The 27,988-nt window shown below is 44.0% G+C and overlaps 1 protein-coding gene across 6 annotated transcripts in view; it reads right to left on the bottom strand.

Moving 5' to 3' along the window:
- The window catches only part of KALRN (kalirin RhoGEF kinase), a 982,696-nt gene that overhangs the window by 50,049 nt on the left and 904,659 nt on the right, over positions 1-27,988 (bottom strand). For 5 of the 6 annotated variants that reach the window (XM_069064963.1, XM_069064965.1, XM_069064964.1 and 2 more), the window contains one exon: positions 24,750-25,866. In XM_069064963.1, coding sequence (XP_068921064.1) covers positions 25,609-25,866 — 258 coding nt within the window. In that variant the 3' untranslated portion in view covers positions 24,750-25,608. Of the gene's footprint in view, positions 1-19,469; positions 19,530-20,923; positions 21,048-24,749; positions 25,867-27,988 lie in introns of those variants that run through there. The other variant, XM_069064968.1, reaches the window with a different exon arrangement.

The following is a 27,988-nucleotide window of genomic DNA, read 5'->3' as shown; positions in this document are numbered from 1 at the left end:
GCTGCAGATTGGGTTTTAGGAGTGAGGCAGAATGAGAAATGGAAGGATTGGTGGTTATGGTCACCTAGCCTCTCCTCTGTGAAATGACAGGATTAGGACAAGAAGGCCTCAAAGGTCTGTTGCATCTCTACATTTGTCTTTCACCTTTCTCTGTATTCCCAAGCACTTTGGATCCCCAGGCCCAGTATATAGGGAATGCTTGTTAAATGCATTATGATACTTTAACTTCCCCAGTTCTGTTTCCCCTGATTCTTCTCTTCATCTTTGTTTCTTTAAAAGCAAGCAGCCTTTGAAGACAGCAAATACAAATGCCATCTGTTCTCAGGTAATGTGGCTCCAACTGACACCCCAATCTGTAGATCCATATGCCACCTCTTTCACATTCCTGAATGTGTCTCCAGGGCCATCCAGAGGAGTCAGTTCTAGTGGGGCTCCTTACCTTAGAGTTCCATGGAAGTTTCCTTGCTTCCTAAATAGGCTCACTTGTGAGGTTAAGTGGGTGAAGGCTCATTTCATCATTATCCCCGAAACTATTTCTACCATGGGACAGATAGTGAGACAGAGGCACACAGGTGTCAGGCTCCTAAACAAGTGCCCCTCTCTGTTATGCCTCTTGGGTAAATCGCTCCTTGCTTTGGGTAGACGGCTACTGGGGAGGGCCTAAGGGAAAGAGGAGAGTGAAAGAGGAAAGGGAGGCAGGGGTAGATGAACGAATGGGACAGAAAAAAATGGAGAAAAAAAAGTGAATTGGGAAAAAGTGGAGATGGAGGAAGAAAAAAGTGAGAGAAGAGAGAAAGGATAGTGAAAACAAGGGAAATGGAGAAGGGGAAGGGATGAGAAGGAAATGGACATAGGGAGCCAGAGGGCAAAAGATGGAGACTGTAGGTTAGGAACTGTGGGATCTTGAAGGGAGCAAACAACGTGTATGGGGCGTGTATACTTCTGGGCTGGCTACTCTCATCCCAGAGGACAGCCCAGACCAAGACTGCTCCGAGAAGGAACACCACAGAGTTGTGTGGATGGGATGTCGGGAGAATGCAATGACTAACTGTGACCATGTGAGCTTTCACCAGACTGGTCCTGACTTCAGGCCTCAAAAGCATGCTTGGGAAAGAATGGTTTTCTTTCTCAAACAAGACTGAAAATGACTTGGGAGGAAAGAATAGATCTTCATTTATGTAGATAGGGTCAGCTAAAAGAGTAAGATTGAGGGTGCCTACTTTCCAGCCCAGGTGTCAATTCTGTAGGGTTGGGGGTATGTTGGGTTAATTTTTTTAAAGTACATTTTTAAGAAAATTAAATACTTTTCAACCTGGCATCTTCTAGTCCAGTTAGTGGGTAGAATCTTCATAGCTGAGGGTTTTAGTTTCCTCACTCCTTTTTCCCCTATTATTCTAATGCTCCTTTCTTATACTAAGTCAGACAACTTACCCAATAGGCTTTAACCCAAAATAAGGAGCAATTGAGGGCAGCTGGGTGGCACGATGAATAGAGTACCATGCCTGAAGTCAAGAAAACCTGAGTTCAAATCTGACTTCAGACACTTACTAGCTGTGTGACCCTGGGCAAGTCACTTAACCCTGTTTGCCTCAGATTCCTCATCTATAAGATGAGCTGGAGAAGGAAATGGCAAAGCACTCCAGTATCTTTGCCAAGAAAACTCCAAATGGGGTCATGAAGAGTTGGATGTGACTGAAATGACTGAACAACAACAACAAAGTGGTTTAACCAAGATGCATAATAGAGGCTGCTTGCTCAGGAGTCTTCTGTCTCCACCCCAGGTAGGAATAGAGGGATAAAGAACATTTTGAGTTAGCTAATAAATGGTCCTTTTTTCTGATTAATGGGCATTAGAACATGAAGGAAGCCTGCACCTCTTCGTCCTTATAAAGTCAGTCTGGGCCTCAGGAGGAAGGAGGAGGGGAAGAGTTGCCATATATAGCTAATTATTCATCAGCCTATGAGGTGAGCTAGGTTCCAAACTAGAACCAGGCCAGGTCAGCTTTAATTGAGGTTACCCTGGGCAGATCAATAAGGACAAAGTGACTGATTCAGAGACCCATGAGACTCTCAGTGAGGCCTTTCTTCACCGACCCCTTTTCATTGACCTCTCTGGACAAGACTAATGTGATTCACTGAGAAAAGTTGGTCCTTATCTCTGGAGCCAGTGAGACCTCAAAGGCAAAGCAGCCCTGTCACAGATGAATTTGGAAGCATGTTTAGATGAGTGGGGGCAGTTCTCCCCTTTCATCATCATAGATAGCAGTCTGGTGAACAAGGGAACATGAAGCACTTTTCCCAAGTAAATTGGTCTCAGGCTGCAGTGTTCCAGTCTACCCCAAGGTAAGTATATCTTACTAGTCTGGGACGCAAGAGTCTGGAATAAAAACCATAACAATGATTCATTTTCTATAGCATTTTTGTGTCTTATCACACTTGCCTCACAAAATCCCTGGGAGGAAGGTAGTGTAAGTATTATTAACCCCTTTGCAAAGCAGAGGAAACTGAGGGTCAGGAATCTGAAGTCACTTTTCCAGACTTGTAACTGGGAGGGCTTAGAGCTGGGTGTCAAGGCCAAGTCTTTTAACCCCAAGCAATGTCTTTATGAAACATTATGTTGCCTCTTGAAGATGGGGACAATGTTTTATTTTTATTTTATTTTTGAAGGCAATCGGGGTTAAATGTGAAGATTAGACTTGTAATTTCATTTGTGGATGGGATTTCTCAGGGAAATCTCCTCTGCCAGTGGTGGGGGCCCCCAGGACTGTCCTGGGTTTTCTCTTCTCCCTCTATACTGGTTCACTTAGTAATCTCATTGGCTTCCATGGATTCAACCATTCTCTCTAGCAGATGATTTTATATCTGAGTATCCAGCCCTAACCACTCTCCTAGCTTACAGACTCACACCTCCAACTGCCTATTGGACGTCTTGAACTGAATGTCCTGGAGATATCTAAAACTCAGCCTTTCTCGAACTGAACTCATTATCTTTGACCCCAAAGCATCTCTTCTTTTCAGCTCCCCTGTTACTACTCTCAAGGGCACTAGTCTTCCCGTCACCCAGGCTTGAAATTCTCCACTTTCTCTCACCTCTCCTCCATGCCTCATTTCCAGCCTCTTGCCAAATCCTGTCAATGTTACCTTAGTAATAGCTCTGACGTGTTCCCTTCTCTCCTCTGACGATGCTAGCGCCCTGGTACAGTCCCTCATTGCCTCCTGCCTGGACTATTGCAATAGTGTTTTGGTTGGTCTCCCTGGCTCAAGTCTCTTCCCACCCCAGTCCATCTTCCCCACTCATCCTCCTGAAGCACAGGCCTGACTGTGTCATCTCCCTACTCTGATAAACACTAGTGGCTCCCTATCACCACCAGGCCAAATAGAAAATCCTCTGACATTTAAAGCCCTTCTTAAATAATCTGGTTCCCTCCTACCTTTCCAGTCTTCTTATACCTTACTTCCCCCCACATGGTCTTCAGTCCAGTGACACTGGTCTTGCTGTTCTTTGAACAAGATACACAACACCTATGCCTCAAATGCTCTCCCTCCTCAGCTCTACCCCCAGCTTCCTTCAAATCCTAACTAAAACTCCATCTTCTATAGAAAGCCCTTCCCAATCTCACTTAATGCTAGTGCCTTCCCTCTATATATATGCCTACACACACAAACATATATAGTTCTGCTGTTTGGTTGTGTCTGATTTTTTGTGACTCTAGCATGGCAAAGATACTGGAGTGGTTTGCTATTTCTTTTTCCAGTGTAGGTAGATCTTGTTTGTTTGTATATACAGTAGTTGTTTTCATATTGCCTCCCCCATTAGTCATTGAGTCAAGTTTATTAAGCATCTGTAGTGCCACGTACCATGCTCAAGTGCTGGGGATACAAAGAAGGCTAAAAGACAGTCCCTGCCCTCAAGGAGCTTACCATCTAATGGGGGAAGACAGCTCATGAAAGGAAGTTGAAAAGTGTGTGTGTGTGGGGGGGGGGGGGGCTCTCCACCCTTCAGTGAGAGGGAGGGACTTCCAGGGCAGAGTGTACTGGGAAGGTGGGAGCTCCAGAGCTTAGGTGAGCTTGCTGGATGAGGTGGTTCCTGAGACATGATAGAGAAGTCCAAAAGAATACAGCTCCTCTCGGGTATGAAGTCCCTGAGAGCAGGGACTGTCTCTTGCATTTCCTGTATTCCCAGAGGTTCATACAGAATCTGGTATATGGTAGGTGCTTAATAAGTGCTTGCCGCCTGATTAAGGCAAGCAGTCTCTTACCTCGAGGCACTGAGAGGTTAAAGGACTTACCCAGAGTCACAAGGGGCAGTATGTGACAGAGACAGCTGGATCCCAAGCTAGATCTCTACCCCTTACTGCCATGGTGCCTCTCATTTGCCTTTACTACCTGTGAAAATGTTTGCAAAGCATTCTAGAAATGAACACCTTCATTTGGTCCTCTACGTCCTTGCTACCTATATTGTTTCACCTTTGTAAACCTCAGTTTCTCTATCCACAAAACGATGGTCTTTTAAGTTCTTCCTAATTCTAAATCTATGATCTGACCACCCTTTGTATTAGTACTACTCTTAGAAATAGGAGACCGGGTCTCATTCTGGGTGTTGTCTCCATAAAATACTGCTGGGGGGAAAACAACAAAAAACATTTAGTCTTGGGTGGCTTCTCCACCCAGCTCAAACTATCCTCTTTTGTCTCTAGCTCCCTGCCATGGCTGACCAAACCCAAGGTGGGCAGTGCCCTTGGCTTTGGTGGTAGAAGTGATTTCAGAAGCTTCTAGGATGATGAAGAAGGCGATATGTGAATGGTTGGGAAAGAGGAAATAATGAATGTCCAGTGGGTGAGAAAGAGTTGATGAGCCCCGCCCATCTGTTCTTCCCATGGTGGTCCAGCAGCTGAAAAATTAGCTCTCTGGAGAGATCTAATTGAATTCTAGGCTTTACTCTGCATGAATAGATATTTATGACTGAGTATTAATGGATATGAGGAATTAAGAGAAATATGGGAAGATTTGTATAAACTGATATGGAATGAAGTAAGCAGAAGAACCAGGAAAATATTAGGCACAATGACTACACTAACATAAACATGGAATTTGGAGCTAAAAGACCTGGCTTTAATTCCCAGCTCTCTATTTGCTGTCTCTCTGCAAGTGTCATTGATTCTGTGGAACTCAGTTTCATCATCTGTAAAATGGGAGTGGTGGTTAATCTCCAATGTCTTCTTCCAGCTCCAGGATTCTGTTTCTCCAGGAGATCTTCCTGGCATGCTCCCTTCCTGTTTTCCTTTTCTTTGCCATGGATGAATACACAGCAGTTGGCATAGGGCATGGCCAGCCAAACTCAGCAGATAGGTTACAAAGAAAATACTTTGTACAAAGAAAATGAGAGGAATGTGATGCTTCACCTTCCCTCTCCACAAGAGGTCAGTTTATGCAGCTGCCCGTGGAAAAGGCAGCCACCTGATCCTGACTGGTTCTGCTGCTCCTAGACATTTTGGAAAAGCCAGAGGGACGTTTTGCAAGCCTTAAATTTGGAGGGCAGAGGCCAAAGGCGGCTTCATGGGAGGGAGGTATAGGCTGGTTTTCTTGTCCCTTTACTGGGAAGAGATATTGGGGGGGGGGGGGGGCGCACAAAGAATTGAAGGCTTGTGATTTTGAAGCAGGGAGGGAGGCTCTGGAAACGAAAACCTTTTTTCCTGGCTGGGAGCAGACACCCATCCCATCTTTCCCCAGGAAGCTCGCTTGCCCACACCCTGGTCCACACGAGCCAGTTTTCAGAGCACAGGGAGAGGAGAGGAGAGACCCACTCCTATTTCTGCTCAGTTTCTGGTCTCATTGTTTATACAGCCTGGGTGGTGGAAGATCTCCTGATAGCAAATGTTTTCTTTCTCCTCCATCCTTCCTCCAAAACATGCCTGACTCCCCTGGACCAGTTCTCTGCCCTCGCCTGGGGAGGCTGGGATGGGCAAGAAGAATCCTGTCCTTATTTTAGCATGTCACAGAGCTTCGATTTTGGCTGGGACTTTATGGGTGTTAATCTTTCCTTCCATGTTAGCTTGCCCATATTAAGACACTTTCCAGGAAGATTATAAGGGTGGTTTTTGTTCCCCACCACCCCACAGGGGTAGTATGATGTAGTGGCTGGGGCACTGGATGTGGAGTGACAAAGGCAGGAAGAGCTGAGTTCAAATGCTACCTCAGACCCCGAGTGATCTTGACTGCCACATCAGCTCTTTATACTTCAGTTTCCTCATATGTGAAGTGAGGGGATTGTATTCAGTGGCCCCGAAAGTCCCTGCAGGCTCTAAATTTATGGTCCTGTTTTGTCCAACTCAATCTGGTCTAAGCCAATACATATAATTAAGTGCTGCCATGGGAACCACTCAGCCAACAAGCATTTGTCAGGTGCTTTCAATGTGCTTAGAAAGAAGGGAAACACTTGGTCTTTGCTTTCAGGGACCTCCCTTTCTAACAGGAGAGACTGTGCAAACAACTACTTGTATTGTTGTTGCTGTTGAGTTGTCCAACGCTTCATGACCCCATTTGGGGTTTTCTTGGCAAAGACACTGGAGTAGTTTGCCATTTCCTTCTCCAGTTCATTTTACTGATGAGGAAGCTGAGACAAACAGGTAAGGGACTTGCCCAGGGTCACATATTCAGTAAGTGTCTGCCTGAGGCTGGATTTGAACTCAGGTCCTCCTGACTCCAAGCCTAGAGCACCACCTTGCTGCCCCAACTGCGTGTGTATAAGACATATGAAGAGAAGATAGAGAGTTATCTCAGAGGAGGGCACAGAATACAGTGGAAAGAGAGCTGGCTTTGCGTTCAGCGGACCTGGGTCTGAGGACCTGTGTGATCTTGGGCCAGTCATTCAACTACTCTGGGCCTCAGTTTCCATATCTGTCAAACGAGAGGGATTAGACTAGATGGCTTCTGAGGTTGCTTACAGATTTGAATCTCTGAATTTATAAACCAGGCACGGGGGACACAATCACAAAAATGCACCATTTCCTGTCCTCAGGGATCATATTTTCTACTAGACCAGGAGGACATGTTAACAGATACATACTGAACACATAATTTGAGGCAAAAAAGTAAACGAAGCAGGGGAATCAAGAAGGGGTCCCAGGAGGAGGTGGTGCCTGAGGTGAGCTTTCAAGGGACCTAAGGATTCCTAAGAGACAGCAGATGACAACGAGGAAGAAATGGCATCCCAGGCATTGGGGACAGCCTGTGCAAAGGCCTGGAGATGGGAAAGGCAATACTAAGGAACAGTAAAAGCATGAAGGAGAGTAATGGAAAATAAATTTGGAAAGCTGTTAAGAGTGTATTTTATTATAGAAGCAGTTGGGGGGTCATTGAAGGTCCTTGAGTACAGGAATCCTGTGCTCAGACTTGTGCTCTAGGATGATTAATTTGACAACTGCATGGAGGTCAGATTGGAGAGGGAAAAACTAGAGCTGAGAATCCAGTTAGAAGTATATTGCAATAGTCCAGGTAAGGATGGTGTTGAGGCCTGTAAGAGGGTGGTGACCTTGTCAGAAAGGGACATATTCAGAGATATGGGGGTAGGGGGCAGGAATGCACCATTCACTTAGGTGGTGAATTTTATGTTTTCAAGAAAAATATGAATTAAACTGAAATCCTGCTTCCTATTTCCTATTTCCAATGTGAGGGAAAAAAAGTTGTGGAGGCAGAATCAACAGGACTTACCATTTGATTGAATATGGAAGGTGAGGGAAAGGAGAGTTGAGAATATCAGGGGTTGCATGTCCTCCAACAGCTATACAGAATCTCAGAATTGAAAACCCTTATCAGAAGTCACAGAATTTAGCACTGAGAACACTTATTCATTCAATCAGCAAACATTTTATTAAATGCTGACTGCATGTCAGGCACTGTTCTGAATGCTGGGGAGACAAAACCAAAAGACAATCTCTAGTCTCAAACTCACAGTTCATGTTACATGTGAGGATCAGAGACCCAGAGAAGTGGGCCTGCTCAGGGTAGCACAGCTGGGTAGGAAGAGAGATGGCCCAGATTCTCAGTCTTCTCCCTACCTCACACTATTGCTTATTTAGTCCATTCTATACCTTGGTAGAAATCCCTTCACATACAGTCAATTTGAAGACCTCCCAGGAATGGAGAGATTCCCTGTCTTCTCAGCCAGCCCATTCCACTCTTGGAGAGTTCTAGCTATTAGGAAATTTGTCCTTGTTTTGAGCAAAATAACTGCATTTTTTGCAACTAATTCCTCCCTCCCCCCCCCCTCACACACACATACACCCCTACCCTACAACTGGTCTGAGTTTTGCCTTTTGGGGCTGAGCAAAACAAGGCTAATCCTTCTTTCAAAGGCTTAAATGACAGCGATCATATCTCCTGAAAAGTCTTTTCTTCTCCAGGAGAAACATCCTTAAGTCATTTAACTAATCCTTACTTGGCATGTTTCCAGTCCAGTCCCTTCAAACTCTGTCTTTTGTGTACACTCTGGCTTATCAAAAGTATCTATAATTCTTTTGATTTCAGTTTATAATAAGCTGGTAAACTGAAAGTCAATATTTGTTCTGCCTTTTGTGCCTAGGGAAAACACATACAAATCTTGGAAACACCTGGATTGGTGTCACAGATGATTTTCTTCAGTGAAAGGCTAAGGCCTGGTCACTCTTCTAGGGCACTGAAATAGGACTACAGGCTAATCCATTTCCTTCCCTGATATCAGGAAGTGGCATCTTGATGTAAATACCTTATTATTTCCACACTCCACCTTTTTTGCCGTAGGTTAATCATGTCTGACTTTGTGACCTCATTTGGGGTTTTCTTGGCAGATACTGGAGTGGTTTGCTATCTCCTCCATTTTACAGATGAGGAAACTGAGGCACAAAGGATTAAGTGACTTGCCCAGGGTCACACAGCTAGTGAGTCTGAGGCCAGATTTGAGCTCAGGTGCTCCTGACTCCAGGGCTGGCTCTCTATCCACTGTGCCACCTAGCTGCCCCTATTATCCCATTACATTTTGATTATTAAGCTTTATGCTTAGTATGGCATAGAGCAATGATGTCGAACTCAACTAGAAACAGGGTCACTAAACTGTACATATTGAAGTAGTTTCCAAATGTATTGTTATTTATGATTTATTTTATCTTAATTTTGTTAACTAATTTCCAATTACATTTTAATTTGGTTTGGGCAGCAGCTGTGTTGTGGGTTGCATATGGTGTATTTGACAACTCTGTTGTAAAAGTTAAGTGCTAAAATGGGTCAATAGTAGGGCAATAATGGGGTCAACGTAGGGTAAGAGGTTTGTAGATCAAGAACTGGAGGGATCTCATACACCACCAAGCCCAACTCCCTTCTTTTACAGACGAGAAACTGAGGTCCAGATTGGTTAAGGAATTTGCCCAGGAGACCTGAGTTTTAGTCTTCAGCCACAGACTAGCTGCTTCAACTGGAAGAAATTTGAAAACTCTGTAAGGTTAGGGTAGGAAGGAAGCACTTTTCAGGTGTTCAGGACAGCCTTAAGGGAAGGGAAGGTAGGAGGTAGAAGGGTGAGTTCAGAGAGCCTGTGAGGCACTTAAAATCTCTGAGGCTCAGTGTCCTCAGCTCTAAAATGGGGATGATAGTACAACACCCTCCCTTCTTCACAGGGTTCATCAGGGCTATCACATGGGAGGCTAGGAGGACTTTTGTTCTGACAGTAGAAGGAAGAATTGGGAGCAAGGGTGTGAGTGACAGAAAGGTAGATTGAGGCTCGGCATAAGGAAGAAATTCAGACTCAAAAGGGGATTTGTTGCAGTCCTGCTGCAGGTTAGATTTTGCAGCAAGAGGAACTTTCCATAACTGGAATGAATGGACTCCTTTGGAAAGTAGTGGGCTTCTCATCATTCTAAGGCCTTCAGGTAGAGTCAGGATGACCATTTGTCAGGGATGCGAATGAAGCAGAACAGCCTAGAGGAGAGAGTGCTGGGTTTGAAGTCCAGAAGGCCTAGATGCAGTACCTGTGTGACCCTGGGCAAATTCCTTAACCTTTCTGGACCTCAGTTTCCTCATCTGTAAAATGAGGGAGCTAGGCTTGGGGGTGTCTAAGATTCCTCCAGTTCTCGCTCTATGAACCTATTATCCTATTTGTAGAGGATATTCTTGTTCGGGTATGAGTCAGATGAGATAAATGTGGAGGGCCCTAACTCAGATTCTATGATAGTGGTTTTATAAACTATGGGGAATATGTTTTTTTTTTAGTTAAAGTGAATTATGGTCATCTTACTTTAGGGTTTTAAAAGTTCCATCACAGGGGCGGCTAGGTGGCACAGTGAATAGAGCACAGGCCCTGGAGTTAGGAGGACCTGAGCTCAAATCTGGTCTCAGACATTTAACACTTATCAGCCATGTGACCTTGGGCAAGTCACATAACCCCAATTGCTCTGCATTCCACCCTCCAAAAAAGCAAAAAAAAAAGTACCATCATTAAGACAATGTTAGGGCTCTAAGACAGATGACCAAAAGGAAGCAAGATCCTGGAGAGAAATACACAGCCAGGGTTAAAATTACAGAATCTCAGGTTGGGAAGGGACTGTGGCAACCACCTGGTCCATCCAGCCTTTGCAAGAGGACCTCAAATGAAAATGAAAGGATGCCTACTACTTCCTGAGGTGGCTCTCTCCATTTTTTGGATAGCTTAGGGAATTTTTTCCTTTCATTGAACTGCACTCTGTTTCATTGAAACTTCCTCTCTCCCCTCTTAGCTCAGCTCTTTGGGGCCCAGCACAAGTCTGATGCCTTTTTTTTTTTTGCTTTTTTGGAGGGCAGTTGGGGTTAAGTAACTTGCCCAAGGTTACACAGCTAGTTCTTTCTGTGTGGGTGTTAAGCATCTGAGGCCAGAACCGAACTCAGGTCCTCCTGAATCTGGGGCCGGTGCTCTACTCACTGTGCCACCTAGCTGCCCAGATGCCTTTTCTAAATAGTAGCCCTTCAGATGTTGAAGACATGACCATGTCCTCCTCAAGTTTTCCCTCCAGAATGTTAGTTGTTCAACTACATACAACGTAGTTCATCATTGTGGTCACCCTCCTGAACTAGTTCAACTCTAAACTGTCATCCTGTCTTGAGTTCCTTGCCCTTTTATCATATTATCATTCTTGCCTATCATCCAAGCCTCATCCTTAGGTCACTGACACCACCTACCTTTGCTAATGTCTATTTTTTTTTAAAGGAGGCAATTGGGGTTAAGTGACTTGCCCAGGGTCACACAGCTAATAAGTGTCTGAGGCCACTATCTCCATTACCCCGTCTGACATGAAGAGGTGACCTTTCTCTTTGTTAAGGCAAACCCCCCTACATGCACAGGTGACCCCATTGCACCCTGTCTTCTCTAGCAGATTGCTCCTTTCGCTTACCTTTAATCTCTCCGTTTGACTATTTCCCTATTGCCTACAAACATGCCCATGTCTCCTCCTGCCTCAGAAAACCCTCATTAGCTCCATCTACCTTAGCTATCATTCCATACCTCTCCTCCCTTTGTGGCTAACACTTTGAAGAGGCCCAGTAGACCTACTGACCTGGATGTCTCATAGACATCTTAAACTCACCAGAACCCAAACTGAAGTCATTATCTTTCCCCTCTCTTTCTCTGCTTCTTAACTTCCCTCTTACTGTTGAGGGTACCACCAACCTAGATACCCCTCAATGCCTCATTCTCTCCCATCCCCCATATCCAGTCAGTTGCCACATCCTGTCAATTTTACCTTGATAACATCTGTCATATATGCCCCTTGTCTTCTCTGATACTGCCACCTCCCTGGTGTAAGCCCTCATCAACTTTATGCCTGTATTATTGCAGCAGCCTGTCCAAGTCTCCCTATTCCAGCCCATCCTCTAATAAGCTGTCAAAGTCATCTTCTGAAAGGGCAGGTCTGGCCCTACCATCTTCCTACTCCATAAACTCCAATGGGTCCCCATCATCTCTGGGATGAAATATCAAACATTCTGTTTAGCATTTGAAGTCTTTCATAGCCTGGCTCCCTCCTACCTTTCCATTCTTCTTACAGCTAACTTCCGCCATCTGTGATCCAGTGACACTGGTCTCCTTGTTCTTCTTCCAACAAGACACTATATCTCCCCATTCCAGGCATTTTAACTAGCTGTCCCCTACACTTGTAATTTTTTCCCTCTTAACCTCCACCTCCTGGTTTCTTTTTACTTCTTTCAAGTCCCAGCTAAAATCCTACTTTATACAAGAAGCCTTTCTTAATTCGTCTTAATCTAGTACGGTCCCTCTGTTGATGATTCCCAATTTATTTTGTATGCCACTTGTTCATACATAGTTCTTTACATATCTTCTCCCCTATGAGTCTCCTTGAGAGTAGGAATTGTCTCTTGTCCCTCTCTGTATCTCCAGCACTTAGCACCGTGACTGATATATGTACATATATAGTGGGTACTTAATAAATGCTTACTGACCGATGAATTCCTCAAGGCACTCTCCAGATTCTCAATGTCTTTCCTAAATTGGAGTACAGTGGCTTGTAAGTTGTCTGACCATTGCATAGGACAACAGACCTGTCACCTCTATGTTCTTGACAGTGTGATTCTCAATATAGGCTAAGATGACAATTTTTTGGGACGACCAAATCACACTATTAGTAACAGTAATAGCCAGCATTTATATAGCACTTTAAGTTTTGTGATTTGTTTTACACGTTAACTCATTTGATCCTCATAACTCTATGAGACAGGTAGTATTATACCTTGTTGACAGATGAAGAAACTGAGGCACAAAGAGATTGTGACTTGCCTGGGGATCCATAACTAGTAAGGCTCTGAGACTTTGAACCCAAGGCTTCCTGATTCCAAGCCTCCCGGTCTATCCCCTGTGCCACTGAGCACATCTTATTGAAATTTCACACCGTTAAACCCACCAGATTTTTTTGAGAGGAACTACTCTTTAAGCCATGCTGTCTCCATCTTGTACTGTGAAGTTGATTTTTTTTTAAAAACTTAGATGTAGGGATTTGCATGAATCCTATTACATTTCTTCTTGTTATGTTTGCTTAGCTTGTTGATTAGTCAATGCCAATGGACTAGTCACTGGTGAGCTTGGGTCAGCAGAGTCGAACTCTGGATTTGTGTATCTGGCTCCAGTCCGAAACATGGAGGTCTGAGGGGAGGCAGACAATCAGGGTAGCAGGCAGTGGGGTTTTTAGGCAGGACCAGACAAGGTCAATGTTGAATACATTAAGTCTCAAGCACTTGGCTATGCAAAAATACTTTGCAAACCTTAAAGCGCTCCATCAGTGCTAGCTCTTTTCATAATTATTATTTGGAAGACAGCCCTGGTCAGTCTCTAGGGAGAGCCTGGAAGGGAGGCTGGTGTATGCATCAGAAAACTGCCAAGGACTCACTGTAGTTTAATGAATATTGGCCAGCAGCAAAGTAAAGGAGAAGGGTGAAGAAGTCAGGCAGATCTTGGTAATCCTGCCTTAAATTTGTTGTTATTATTGTTCAGTTGTTTTAGTCGTATCTGACTCTCTGTGACCCCATTTGGGGTTTTCTTGGCAAAGATATTGGAATGGTTTGCCATTTACTTCTCCAGCTCATTTTATAGATGGGGAAACTGAGGCAAACAGGGTTAAGTGACTTGTTCAGGGTCACATAGCTAATAAGGGTCTGAGACTGGATATGAACTCAGGAAGATGAGTCTTCCTGACTCCAGACCCTACCCACTGTAACACCTAGCTCCCTTAATTTACTTTAGATGATGACAATTCTTAGACATCTTTGGGGTTAGTGTTGGACTTTTACCACTCCCCCCCCCCCAATCTCAGCTTGTTTTGTAGACCCTGAATTTCTACCCCCTATGAGAAACCTAAAGTCTAAAATTTTACCAGTCTGATTTCCCTTGGTTTCCCTTACCAGCCCTATTCATGCTTTCACAATTAAATTCTAAAAGGTGATGACACAGGGGAGGCCAGGTAGCACAGCGAGTAAGAGCACCGGCTCCAGTGTTGAGAAGACCTGGAGATTGAATCCGGGGCTCAGACACTTAGCACCCACCCAGAAATAATAACTGGCCGTGTAACCTTGAGCAAGTTACTTAACCCCGATTGCTTAGGGGCGGCCAGGTGGCTCAGCGAGTAAGAGCACCGGCTCCAGTGTCAGGATGACCTGGGGATCGAATCCGGGCTCAGATACTCAGCACCACACCCAGAAATAACTGGCTGTGTAACCTTGAGCAAGTCACTTAACCCCGATTGCTTTAAAAAAAAAAAAGGTGATGGCACAGGGGGAACGTGGAAGACATTGGATATCTGCAATATCCAAAAGTATTTTCATAGCTGGGTACAGACTTCAAATGGAAGATTCAGAGAATGAAATGACATAGTTCAAGGTTTTATTTTGGGGGGGGGGAAGGGGGACAGGCATTTATTAAGCACCTTCTGTGTGCTAAGTGTTTTCACAAATATTATCTCTTTTGATCTAGGGAGGTAGGTGTCATTATCTCCATTTTACAGTTGAGGAAACAGAGGCAGAGGTTACATGACTTGTCCAGGGGTCACACAGTTAGTGTCTGAAGTTTATCTGAAAATCCTTAGTTTCAACCCTTGCAGGTGAAAATCCTTTAAAGACACACAAACACATCTTCTTGACTTCTAAGCTTCAGTGGTTTGAACATAAACCAGCTTTTACTTTGATGACTAAGGATCTGGCAGTGCCTCTAGGCACATTTGTGTGAACTCCCATTACACAGAAAACATATACTTGGAAGATGTGGGAGATAGGACCCACTGTGTTTTACTCCCGAAATAAATACTCATCAATAGAGGGAGAGTAAGACCTACACTGCCTAATTTTTTTTTTCTGAAGGAAGGCCCAGATACATAAGTTTGAGTTCTTGTCATTTATCTCTTCTCAAAGTGTTCTAGTATACAGTAGGTGCTTAATAAATGTTAATCTAAATCGAACTTCTAAAGTGGAGTGGGGGAGGCAGGGGAACCATGCATCCAGTAAACTGAGGATTCTGGTTCACCATTGGATGGCTCTTTCCAGTTAACCACCCTGTATTATGCAGAGATTGCCTATCTTTTGTCTCCCAGAGGACGCTGGGAAAGAGGGAAAGAGGGGAAGGGAGAGGGAGAGGGAGAGGGAGAAGAAGAGGGAGAGAGAGAGGGAGAGAGAGAGGGAGAGAGAGAGAGAGAGAGAGAGAGAGAGAGAGAGAGAGAGAGAGAGAGAGTGTTGTACCTTTTACTTGTACCTTTGAAACCACCTGCTTCTTCTTGTTCTATCCGTGGGTGTGTCAGGGCAAAGAAAGCAAAGCAGCAGCTGTGCATGTGTTCACTTGACCACCTGGGCTTGAGACAAGCTGGTCACAACTCTGCTTCGGGGATAATGGACTACCTGGCCATCTTCCCCTTCTAACTATCAAAACCTTCTATGTTTAGCTCCCACTCTGGAAAAAACAGAGGCAAAGTCCACTTCTAGCCTTTCTTGGAAAGCCCCGAGTTAAAATCTAGTCTCAGATACTTACTAGCTGTGTGGTCCTGGGCAAGTCACTTAACCTCTTTCTGCCTCAGTTTCTTCAACTGTAAAATAACAGCACCTACCTTGCAGGATTGTTGTGAGGATCAAATGAAATCAATCAAACCTGTAAAGTGCTTAGTACAGTGTTTGGCACATGGCAGGTGCTATATAAATGCTTATTCTCTGTTTCCTTCTCCCCTTGCATCATCATTATTAGTAATGATAATAAATAACAGTAGGAGTAAGGACAAGATCTATTTCATTGCTGTATGGAACTCTCAGAGGAGGAAAATCTCTCCACCCGTAAACACCTTCTCTGTTACAGCCAGTTGTTGGAACATTGAGAAGTTAAATGACACAGCCTATATATGAGAAAGGCAAGACTTGAATGGAGGTCTCCCTGGCTTCAAGGCCAGCTCTCTATCCACTATACCATGCTGCCTCATAATAAATAACACTGCCATTCATTTATATCGTGCTTTATGGCTACAAGTCACAGTCCATTTGAGCCTCCCAACAATCTTAGGAGAAAGTCAGTCTTATTCTCCCTCTTATATTGATGAGCAAACTGAGATAATTAACCTTAAGTGGCTCCCTCTTGCCTCTTGAATAAAAGACAAAATCCCCAGTTTGGGATAAGCGCTTTAGAACTCAACTCTCGCTTAGATTTCAAGGTTGGCTTCATAGCCCTGCCCCGCACACATGCAACATGGTACAAACTGGTCTCTTTGCTGTAACCCATTCACAAGATTCCATCTCAGACCTCTGGGACTTTGCCCAGGCTGTCCTTATGCTTGGGATGCTCTCTCCTTAACTCTGTTCCTTGGCACATTTAGCTTCTTTCAAGGCTCAGTCCCAGCACCACCTCCTACAAGAGGCCTTTACTCAGTTTCCATTGTTAGTACTCCCCCTCATCTGCTACTTTGCATTGACTTTGCACATATTTTCTTTTTACTTAGGATCATAGATTTCGTTAGAAGGGACCTCTGGAGTCACCTAGTCCAACCTTCTCATTTTACATTTGAAGAAACGGAGGCACGGGGAGATGTTTAGTGATTTCCTCAGGACAACTTCTCTTGTGCTCCTGGCATTTCCCCTCATTAGAATAGAAGCTTCCCGAAGGCAAACGCTGCTTTGCTTCAGTCTTTGTATCCCCAGGACCTAAAACCCTGCCTGGTATATTGTAGTAGGCACTTAACAATTATTGTTCAACTGAAGCTGTCACTTACTCAAGATCACAGAGCTAGTAAGTGGCAGTTGTGTCTTGTCATTCTCAGTCCAGTGTCCTTTCTACTACACCACAATGCCCTTCAAACATCTTTTGATCCCATGAGATGGAAGAAAATCAGGCTAAGAAAAAGGCTTTCTATCCATTCTAATTCTGCTGGCTTATCCATTTTTTGGTTGTTTAGTCCTTTTTCAGTCATGCCTGACTCTTTGTGACCCCATTTGGGGTCATCTTGGCAAAGGTACTGGAGTAATTTGCCATTTCCTTCTCTAGCTCATTTTATGGATGAGGAAACTGAGGCAAACAGGGTTAAGTGATTTGCCCAGGGTCACACAGCTAGGAAATAAGGTTGGATTGACTCCAGGGCTGGCACTCTATCTACTGAGTCACCTAGCTGCCCTGTAATAGGCTTTACCATAGTTGGTGCTTAATTAATGCTCTCATACATTCCTTTGCCATTGTCTAAGGAGGCTCTGATTTTCTAGGTCATAATTGCTCTATTTCCTCCCCAGGAGAGTGTCAGAATAATCAAACCCCTTTCCATTTGACCTGCATGGCACCATTCAGACTCAGATGGCGGTACTTGGCCATAGCAAACTCCCTACATCCACTTTTCTAGTACCTCAGGAGGTCCCGGCCACTTGCCCTCTGACCATTTGTTTGGCTCCTTCCATGAGGCCGAGTAATGACTCACCTTTTCTCGTGTCTCTCTGCCTACCTCATTCAGTGGTTTGCTTTATTTATATTATAGAGTTCTTACAGGAGGTCATCTTCAGGAACATATTGGATTAAAGAGGAAATTCAGGAAAAATTTGGCCTAAACCTTCCAGTCATCCCTGTGAGAGGCTTTAAATACATTTTAAAAAGTTTCAAAATTAAAAGAGAGTATTTAAACATTTTTTTTCTCACAGAAGAAAAGGCAGACATACAAGTTATACTTCACTGTTTATAGGAAATCAACATTTTAGGTTAAGAAAAAAAGTCTTCATAGTGATTTGAAATCCCCTGCAGGGGTTCTTAACCTGGAGGCTATGAACTTTTTGTCTTTTAAAGAATATCTTGATAGCTTTATTTCAATAGAATAGATTTCCTCTTATTATCCTATGTATTTTTTTGTGCACTTAAAATACAATTCTGAGAAGAACAGTCTAGATGCTTCACTGAAAAGGTTAAGAACCCCTGACCTAATGGATCATGTTCACCACAATTGAATATCCCAGCCCAGCTTGATAAACAGCATTTCTTTGTTGACTTCTGCCGGGCTCTGGAAGGGATGGAGTTAGAAATCCATCAGATGAATCTCTATGACAGAGGTGGGGGGTGGGCACCCATCTCTTTTTTGGTCACCATTGGGAGAATGCTACACGTTGCCTGACCTGGGTCCATTCTCATATCTTGATTGGACAGGTATTATTGCCTATTCACTATTGTGAACATCACATGGGAGATGCATCCCTAGCCACTAAATTTTCTTCTGCTGAAGACCAGGCAAGGGGGCAAGAAAAAGGGGAAGAGGTATTCTTGGTGCCACCATGTTCCTGTTCCTTTCTCTTCCCTTCACTGCACAGGCAAGGGACTTTCCCATAGAAACAATTTACCCCATTACAATGGCTGACATATTATCAGAGGGTAGAGGAAGTAAGATCAGTAAGAGGAAGAAAAGGATGGGGCATAGGGGAAGAGCACCTGGTGGAAGACGTCCTCAGGAGATCTGGGTTCTAGTCCTAGCTTGCTGCTTAGTGGCCATTGGGAAACTGACCATACCTTTCAGACCCTCAGTCTCCCCATTGTAGGATGGGGATGATAATATCTATCCCATCTCCCTCCCTCCTGGGAATGTTTTTAATATCAAATAACGTGTGGGTAAAGCTTTGTAAGCCAAAGGGCCATCTCGGATAAGGATGGATGCCACTGGATACAATTTGAGAGGAAAGACTTGGCAAGCATCACACTGACAAATTTAAACAAGGAAGTGAGAATTAATTTCAGTTACATGTGGAGTAAGTTAGTTTTCATGAATCAGCTAAGAAGTTAATAACTATCATACAGAATCACCGAATCTCAGAGGTATAAAGGTAATATACTGGGTGTTAATTCCATACCTGCTTTCCTTCCCTCCACATAATAATGGAAAAAAGGGATACAGGGAAGTTGATGCCTCTCGAATGCTGGGGGACAGAAATGAAATAAGACTGATATGGAGAACCTTCTCACTAAGAGCTTTTCATCTCCACAGGGGAGCCTGGTGACTTGGAAACATACCCCCTGCTTTTGCAACATCTGGTCATTTTGACCTCGCTTCATTCCCATTGGGCAACTCCATATGAGCAAAATATCCTTCATGATATTTTGAATATGTAGGGAATACATAGAACATTGTTTCCATGGGTAGTTATTGAATTTCAAGTAATTTCCACATAGGTTTTTGAAACATGTCTTGTTTGAGGGACCACCTGTGTCCTAACCAACTGAGAAACCAGCATTAAACAGCCGTTCTCAGTTATGAGGTTTTGTTAAGGTTGCCTGAGGGTAGGGTTTTATTAGATTTATTTTGATACTGGGTTGTACTAGAGCCTGCCATTTTCTTGGGAAGTGGAATGGACGCCAAGAGATGGGACTTAATTTATATTTCACGGTTAGGTTGGTTGGTCACATATTTAGAGCTGCTTCTAGAGAACACATATGAAAAAGATCTCATTGTAGAAAATAGGACAGCAATGATTGCTTCTACCTCCATACTAGTATTAGGGTCAAGATCATCACACTCTGATTCCTCGGAACTGTTCGTCTCCTTGTTTGGCAGCATGAGGAGGGGGAAGAAAGAGAACAAAGTTAGAACACAGATAGTTTACCCCAGGCAGAGCAGGAGAACTTCAGAGAACATGGGCAATGGAAAAACCGGCATAGGGAACAAAAAAAGATGCTTCAAAAGGACAACAGGTCGCCAAGGGCAGCAGCATGCTTTTGCCAAAGCAGAAGCAGCTATGTTTTATGCAATGGTTTGTCTGGTTAAATCTAGCAAATGGAAGCCACAGAATGGAACATGGGTGCTATAGAACCAGGACTGTTGTCTTCTCTTTGGAGGCTGGAGTTTCTAAACAAGAAGGAAAGGATACTTTCTGTTCCCCAAGCATAGAAGAGAGGGACTATGCCTGCTATTTCATTTGTATAAAGAACTCCCAGGTGATAAAATTCCTCCTAGTAATAATGCACGTTGGTATCTTGTCTGCAATTTATGGTCTTAAAGAATTGTTGAGGTTAAGTGACTTGCCCAAAGTCTAGTAACCTATATGTGTCATAAGTGAGATCAGAAAAAGGTTTTCTGGTTGGACCTGCTTTGCTCAAGACAAAAAACCCCAAAAAACAAAACACCCACCCACACACCCACACACACCCCTATGCCTTACAATAAATGTAAACAGAAGTAAGCCTGCAATTTTCTCTTGGCTGATGGCAGATTTCTGCAGCAAGGTCACAGAGCACAGCATGCTAAGCTGTGCCAAGAGAGTGCTAAGTGGGAACCCGTATCTGATGAAGCCTGTGATCAGTGATTCTAAAATGCTGGGCAGAGCTTTGCACACGACTATGTTGGGTGTCCTCTCTGTGCCCGCCTCTCCTCCCTCCACACATGCATGGCAATGTGAATACAGGCAGGCAAAAGGCATGTCACTAAATTGAGGCTTCCTGAACTCTGGAGGAGAGATATAAAATGTAATTGAACCAATCTGGCACTGAGACCCTCTCACTCAAAACCTCAGTCTCCATAGGGAAGCTTGGTGAACCAGAAGCCTCTCACTGCCCACCCCTGCAACCTCCGATCACAGTTAACCTTGTTGTATTCTCATTGGTCAACTCCAGATGAATGAAACCTCTTACTTTTCCTGTCAGATGAAGCTATAGAAAACTTTGCTAAAAACGTCTATATGTAACAAAGAGAAAAGTTTTTGTTTTTTTTTTAAAGATACTTACTTGTATTGAAGATGCCAGGAGAAATTAAAGATTTAAAAAAAATTGATCTTGCATGCAAATCCTGCTAATAAACTATTGCTCTCCCAATTGAAGTGGGGGGAAAACCCAAAACACAAAAACAAAAATACCTCCCCCAAACTTACTAGTGAGAATGCTGTGGGGTGAAGAGGCAGGATGAGAGGTTGGGAGGGCACAGCTCCAAAATACCTTACTCACTTTAACTGAGACTTTGTTGCCCAGAATCTCCTTGGATTTACGAGGCCCTGTGGATTCATTTTTACCCGTGTTCTCCATTTCCGCCCGCTTTCTCATGCGTAGGGTATGCCATGAACATGACTTCCTGTTGTACCAAAAAATGCACCAATCAAAATGGCAGGTCAGAGTAGAAGTGAGGAGGTGTGAGGGGTCACCACCCTCTGAGGAGATGAAGAGCTCCGGCCAACTTCCAGGCTTCAGCGCCGGATGACCGCCGTGCCAACTCTCCCCTTGGTTGGCAAGACTGGCCTCAGTCCCACTATGAAGTGAATTTTGTTACCTCCCCATCCTAGATTCAGAGACAAGTAACTCATAACACTACGGAGGAAAGGTGACCACTGGTCACTGGACCCTACAAGGGAAGGTGTGTTAACAGATGTTGCTTCAATTCCTCCAAAGAAGTGGAATCACCAACTAGCTCACAGTCTGAGGGGGCATGTGTGTGGATGTGAAGAAAGGTGAGAGGAGAGGAAAGGAAGGAGTAGCTCTAGTTATTTGTGTTCTGCATGTATCTTGTGTGGACCTGTCTATATAGGTCCACACAAGATATAGCGTCTTCCCCATTAGAACGTAAGCTCCTTGAGGGCAGGTCCTATATCTTTCTATCCCCAGCACTTAAGACAGTGCCTGGTACAAGGCAAACACTTAATACATACATGTCCTATTGATTGAGATTGCTACAACCCAAATGAATGATTTGGACTTGGGGATCTCAACTTATCCCATTAGAAATTCTACTCATGTTTAAGCTTGTGTTTCATTTCCATCATCCAAATGAAATGGATCATGTTGGCAATGATTTGGATAGTTAGAGCAGGAAATCCATGCTCTATTTTTCTGGGAATTCTAGATCAAAGGCTGTTTCTGGTCTCCATTTTTTGTCCGACAAAGCCCAATTTATTCAGATTGCCAGAGGGCCTGATGTTTTCCTGCTGAGAAAAGATGTAATTTCTGCTACCGGGAATAGTAAATATGGAATGGGTGAGATGTGGCCATTCCATCGTTTCATCCCCCTTTTGCCTTCCTTTTTCCTAGTGATGGAGATGAGATTCTGGGTTGGTAGAGACCTGTCATTTGACCTAATAAAGTTGATCAGAGTACTTAAGCCTCTCTTGCATCATGATATAGTCAGAGGAAGAGAATCTCAAAGCCAAATCCCAAATATGGTTTACCCTTTTGGACAGGCTGATTACCACTTCCAGTCCTGCTTGGGGTGGGGTCTCTTCTCTATTTGCATGTCGTGACAGCATCTTGGCTGAAGTCATAGTCTGGACAAAATGCTGCTTGGACTGGAAACGGGTGATTTCTTAAAAACAAACACCCTCCCCCCCAACCCAATCATACCCTTCTCCAGCAAATTGTGATAAACATAAGAAAGGCAAGAGAGAAGAAACATAGCAGAGGCTTGGTGCTGAATAGGGGAGAGGGTGGAGGAGGAACAGGATGATCCAGAAAGGGGCATGATTAAGGTCCAGCCACCACAATACCAGCATCTTCACTTGCATAGGTGTTCTGCCATTTCACCAGCCACAGTGCTGGTAGCTCTGTCCCCTTCCAGTGTCTAATACCCTCTGGCTTCCCTCACAACCGCTGTGATTGATTGCCTAGATAAACTCCCTTCCATGGCCACCATTCCCTTGTGTATGTGATATCCCTTTATTGGAATGTAAGCTCCTTGAGGGCAGGCATGGACTGTCTCATTTTTGTCTATATCCTCTGTGTTCAGCACAATGTCTGGCAAATAGTAGACACGGAATATGTGTTGGTTAATAAGGCAGATTTTTATTAGCTTAGCTCTCATTGGGGAATGTCAAGAAGAAAGGACCAAGGGAAGTTGTTTCAGCATTCTCTCTGTACTGGAAAAGTTGCTCAGTGAACTGCTGAGCCATTATTATTAAAGATATTTTAAAAATGTTATAAATGTCTTGAAATGCCCCATAAAGTAGATCGAGTATCATTTGCCTTTGAAAAGGAGAGGGCTGCCTAATTTGTACATTCTAGCTGCTCTATTTAGAATCAGCAGCAACCTAGCAATGGAATGGAAGAGGTCGGCTCTGTGCCGACTTCCCTCCATGTACTTATAGAAAAATGGACTCAGAGAAGCTGTGTGTCACTAGTGAGATCTCACTCTACCATAGTTGTGGCCGAGACTCGGTTGTGATCTCTTCACCTCACTGAACTTAGCCCAGGGTACCTTGAAGCCTTGTCTTCTTCCAGTGGAGAAAGCTCTCGGGGAAGCCTTTTGTAAGTGGGAAGGGAAGGGTGAGGGAAGAGAGAATGTTTTCTACACATGTTAAGACCATCTATGTTTTTCTAGTTTGGCTTGGCACATAATTTGATCTGTTAAGAACCAAGCACAGGAAGGAAGATACCTTTTAATTGGGGAGGTCAGAATTTGAGTTTCTCCAATCCAAAAGAGTTCGACATTATGACTTAAGAATGTCGAGCTGTTGGACCTGAGCAGACAGAAATCCTGGGGTGGTCACTGATTAGGTGACCAGCGTTGCAGATGTTAAAACCAGCTCTGCATGTTTTGTGCTCAAAGCATGCCCTAGGGAAGCCTGTCACTAATACAAAAAACTAGATGTGAAGCCATTAGTTTCTATTCGCTTCCTATCTCCGGGGCTGCTGACAAAGACCCAGACTGACAGGTGCATGAGCTCCTCGTTCTGCCAACCTGTGCCTCCCTTCCAGGGGAGTGGAGTACAGATGAAAGGTGAAATGACCTGAAGATGAGGAGTGGGAGGTGGAAGATGCTGCACGTCCCAGATGGGCAGCTCCTAAATCAGAGAGCTGGCTCTCAAAAGGGATCACTCTAACTGAGCACACACTTTGAAGCTTGGAGAAGCTTCATTCCCAAGCCTTGAGATTTTCTAGAGATAATGGAGGGAAAATGCAAGCAAAAACAAACTAGGGTCTTTTCTGACAACATCAACTGGATCCTTCAGGTCTGGATGACCAATGCATATTTTTTTTTTTCTTTTTGGAGGGGGAAGGCAGGGCAATTGGGGTTAAGTGACTTGCCCAAGGTCACAATGCTAGTAAGTGTTATGTGTCTGAGGCTGGATTTGAACTCAGGTCCTCCTGACTCCAGGGCTGATGCTCTAATTCACTGCGCCACTTAGCCGTCCTGGACAATGTCATTTTGACATCAGACTAAGTCAGGATGGATTGTAGTCATTTGGAAGGATCTGGAATGATGCTGGGACTCCCCTTCCCTCCCCAACCTAGAGGAAGGGTGAGAGCAGGAAGCCCTAATGAAGACAGAGGCACTTGGTTTTTTCGGCTCTGCTAACCAGCTTAAGCAACAGAAAAGTCCCTCACCCCACTGCTTCGGGCAGCTGCTCAAAGGGGCCAGAAATGGGAGGATGCAAAGGCACGTGACGTGGTCTACTTGAGCCGTTCTTTTATGTCATGCATTTGCCAGAAATAGGCTGGACAGAGCCCAGCAGGCATCAGTCTTCATCTTCTAGGATGGTAGAAACCAACAGGTAGGGAAGGACTAGGGACACTGGGCTGCTCTTCAGCTATGGACACCCTTTCCTCTTATCCATTGTATTTTCACCCCCAGGACCTAGTATGGTGTGAGGCACACAGCAGACACTTAAACGGCTTGTTGATTGAGTGATTTCAAGGGAATAAGGGACAACCAAGGCTTTGGACCAACTTTTAAAACTCAGGAGAAGGGGTAGGGGGTGGGGAGGTAGATTCAACCCACTCATTTCATTACAAAAGTATGTTATTCAGGTTTCGGGGCTCAGGGAAGGGAGAATGAAGGGTCAACTAGTTCTTTAACCTCATTAAAACATGCTCATGGTGAAAATTTATTTTACATATTTAAAATAGTACATTTAAAATTATTAGTTACATTACAGGTACAATGATGAACATTGCGACTATCCAATATATTGCACACCCTGGCTTCATCCATATGGGTTTCTTTTAAATAGTGCAAAATACTTTATACAGGAATGTACTCTGAAGGATCTCACAATTAAAAAAAAAAGAAATATCTTACAAATTACCAGGAACATATATTAAAGTAACAGGGAAATGGGGGTGGGGGCAGGAATGGGTTGAAAAAGTTACAAACTGTACAAAGAAATTCCCACCAATATTCACCCCCCCCCAAAATTCCCCTCCATCTCCTGCCCCCTTCTTCCCCTGGGGACAGCAGCAGGCCTTTGGCCTACAGCAGGCATAGGATCTGTGCTAAGGTGGGGTGTTTTTTTATGTGTGTGTCATAATCAAAAAAAATATATATCTCAGTAACTTAATACAACATAAATAGAAGTCCAGTCCAGTGAGTCCTGTGATGGGGGGCTCAAACAGAGCAACAGAAAGCATGCCTTTAATCACTCAGGGTTTCATTAAGGTTCTTTTCTTTCTTTTTTTTAAACAAATGGGGGGAAAAGGGTTGGAGAAGGAGAAAAAATGAACAGAAAGCCATGAACAAAAAGGAAAAAAAAAAAAAACCAAAAACCAAACTATCCAGCATGGACGCCCCCTGTGGTGTGTGGTTCCAGCATTCGGACATTAGTTCCAGTGGCACTGTCGAGCATGAGGAGCGGTAATTCCCTACTGTGTGTTGGATTTTTTTTTTTCCTAATCCATATACTGCTCTCCCGGGAAAGCCAACGTGGCACTTACTTGATGCTCCCGTCGCTATTTTCTGCTGTAGCTGTGGCTTTGGTGAGGGGTGCCAGGATGGTGCCTGGGACCCAGCCCTCGGCTGCAGGGGAGTGATCGCTAGCGGGCTGGTAGACCAGGCACATGTTCTGCTGGTTGACGGCGAGGACCTGGACCACCTCGCCCTGGCTCACGCAGATCTCATTCTCCTTTAGTGCGTAGTAATCTTTGATCACTGCCATGGATGAGGTCCCATTGCACCCTCCCATGTCATTCTGGCAGGGGAGGAGGGGAGGAAAGAAGAGAGATGTCAAAGAAAACTTGAGTAGAGCATTGTTTTGTTTCCTACTTCACAAAACCCACGTAGGATCTCATTAGCAAGAGAAGTCAGATGGACAGTGTTGGACTTGGACTCGGGAAGTCTGAGCTCAAATCCAGCCTCAGACACTGACTAGCTTTGTCACCTTGGGCAAACCAGTCAATCTCACTCAGTTTCCTCATCTGTAAAATATAATACTAGTAGCCACCTTAGAGTCATTGTGAGGATCAGATTTATACACACACACAGACACACACATATATATGAAATTCTCTGCAAACCTTAAAGTGCTATATAAATGTTGGTTATTATTATTTTTGGCTGCCCCTCTGGAACAAAAACAATCTGTGTTTTAGCTAGAATCTGTCAGTGACAATTTATTAATGTATAAGCATTCTGCTTGGAGAGAAATTCTGATCCACAGACTGTCCCCTGCTAATCCTCTGACCCAAGCACTTTGTAACTTCCATTTTATAGGCATCATGAAACAGGATGCAGAATTCCACAGCATCAAAAACCAAGATGACCTTCCAAGAAGCATTGTGTTCAGAACAAGGGGGCTTCCAGGCCCGCTGTCTTTGACCCAAGGCAGACCCTAGCTGGATCATGGTGTTCCATTCCAGCTGTCAGATTTTAGAAAGCACACTGAAAGCATTCCATGGTGTACAAGGATTTATTGAAGAAACTGGGAACGTTTAACCTGGAGAAGAAAAGACTTAAGGGCCTAGGAGAGTAGTTTTAAAATATCTGAAGGGCCTTTTATTATATGGAAATAAGTTTAGACTTGATCAGATTGGCTCCCAGAAGGCAGAACGGCAGACTTTGGCTCAGTGTTAAGAAAACACTTGCTTAATGAGCATTCACAAGTTGGATGGACATTTTCAGGTGACAGTGGTTTGTTTCCCCATGGCTAGAGATCTGCAACCAGAGGTTAAAGAACTTATTGCTGAGAATATTAGAGAGGGGATTCCTACTGGGTATGGCTTATAGCAGCTGAACTCTGAGTACCTTTCCAACTCAGACATTCTATGATTGTGAAAGAGCTTTGAAAATATATCAATACAAATTTTGTAAAAAATTGTTTCCAAGCCTCTGGAATGTTGGATATTCATGACATCATCTGAAGCTCAGGAATTATTATACCCACTTCTATGGATAATGAACATTATTGCTCAAGGTGGGTGAGTCGGTCCAGCTGCCGTGGATATAGAATATAGCCTTCGCTCTTCAAAGCCACACCTGCCCCGTCTCCTTGTAGGGGAGAAGAGATGTTTGTCTGGGGGCCTGAGATATGTGGACACAAACAGATTGTGACCCAATGGCACAACTTTCAGGACATAAAGATTCCTAGCCATGCCTCTCAGATAAAAAGATGGGAATAAGGAGTTTGGGGTAGATTGGTTTATCAAAGAAACAGCCAAGATTTAAAGCTCTTGTCCTTTTTCCTTATGGGTCTACAGACTGATTAGACAGGATGACTTCCACACTTTCCTAAAAGTAGCAGAAGTAACTAGATCCAACTTCGTCCAATCTCCTCATTTGAAAGAGAAACAGGGACTCAAGAGGGGGCAATGACTTGCTCAAGGCTGATACCCAAAGCTTTGAAATTAGTCTCCATCCCATTGATGCACTCACTTTGGAGATTTATGCAAATAATCTTCCCCTCCAATTTTCTCAGAATTATAATCTTTGGCAATAATATCTCATCACGACAGGTCATTTTAAGGTATTTTCTGCACCACAACCCTGTGAAGCAGATAATGCCTGTACTATGATCCCTATGTTATTGTTCAGTCGTGTCTGACTCTCCAGGGTCCCATTTGAGGTTTTCTTGGCAGAGATACTGCCATTTTCTTCTCAAGCTCATTTTATAGATGAGGAAACTGAGGCAAACAGGGTTAAGGGACTTTCCCCGGGGTCACCCAGCTAGTAAGTGTCTGAGGCCAGAGTTGAACTCAGGAAGATTAGTATTCCTGACTCCAGACCAAGCACTCTATCCACTTTACTACCTAGCTGCTGCATTCCTATTTTACAGATGAGGAAACAGGGAGAAGAAGGAAGAGGGAGAGAGGGAGGGA

The sequence above is a fragment of the Petaurus breviceps genome, unplaced genomic scaffold, assembly GCF_028583685.1.
Source record: "Petaurus breviceps papuanus isolate PSGF00001 unplaced genomic scaffold, PetGlider_PUasm1.0 90654, whole genome shotgun sequence".
Taxonomy (NCBI): domain Eukaryota; kingdom Metazoa; phylum Chordata; class Mammalia; order Diprotodontia; family Petauridae; genus Petaurus; species Petaurus breviceps.
Note: the sequence above shows the minus strand (reverse complement) of the source record. Positions and strands in the feature narration are given on the sequence as shown.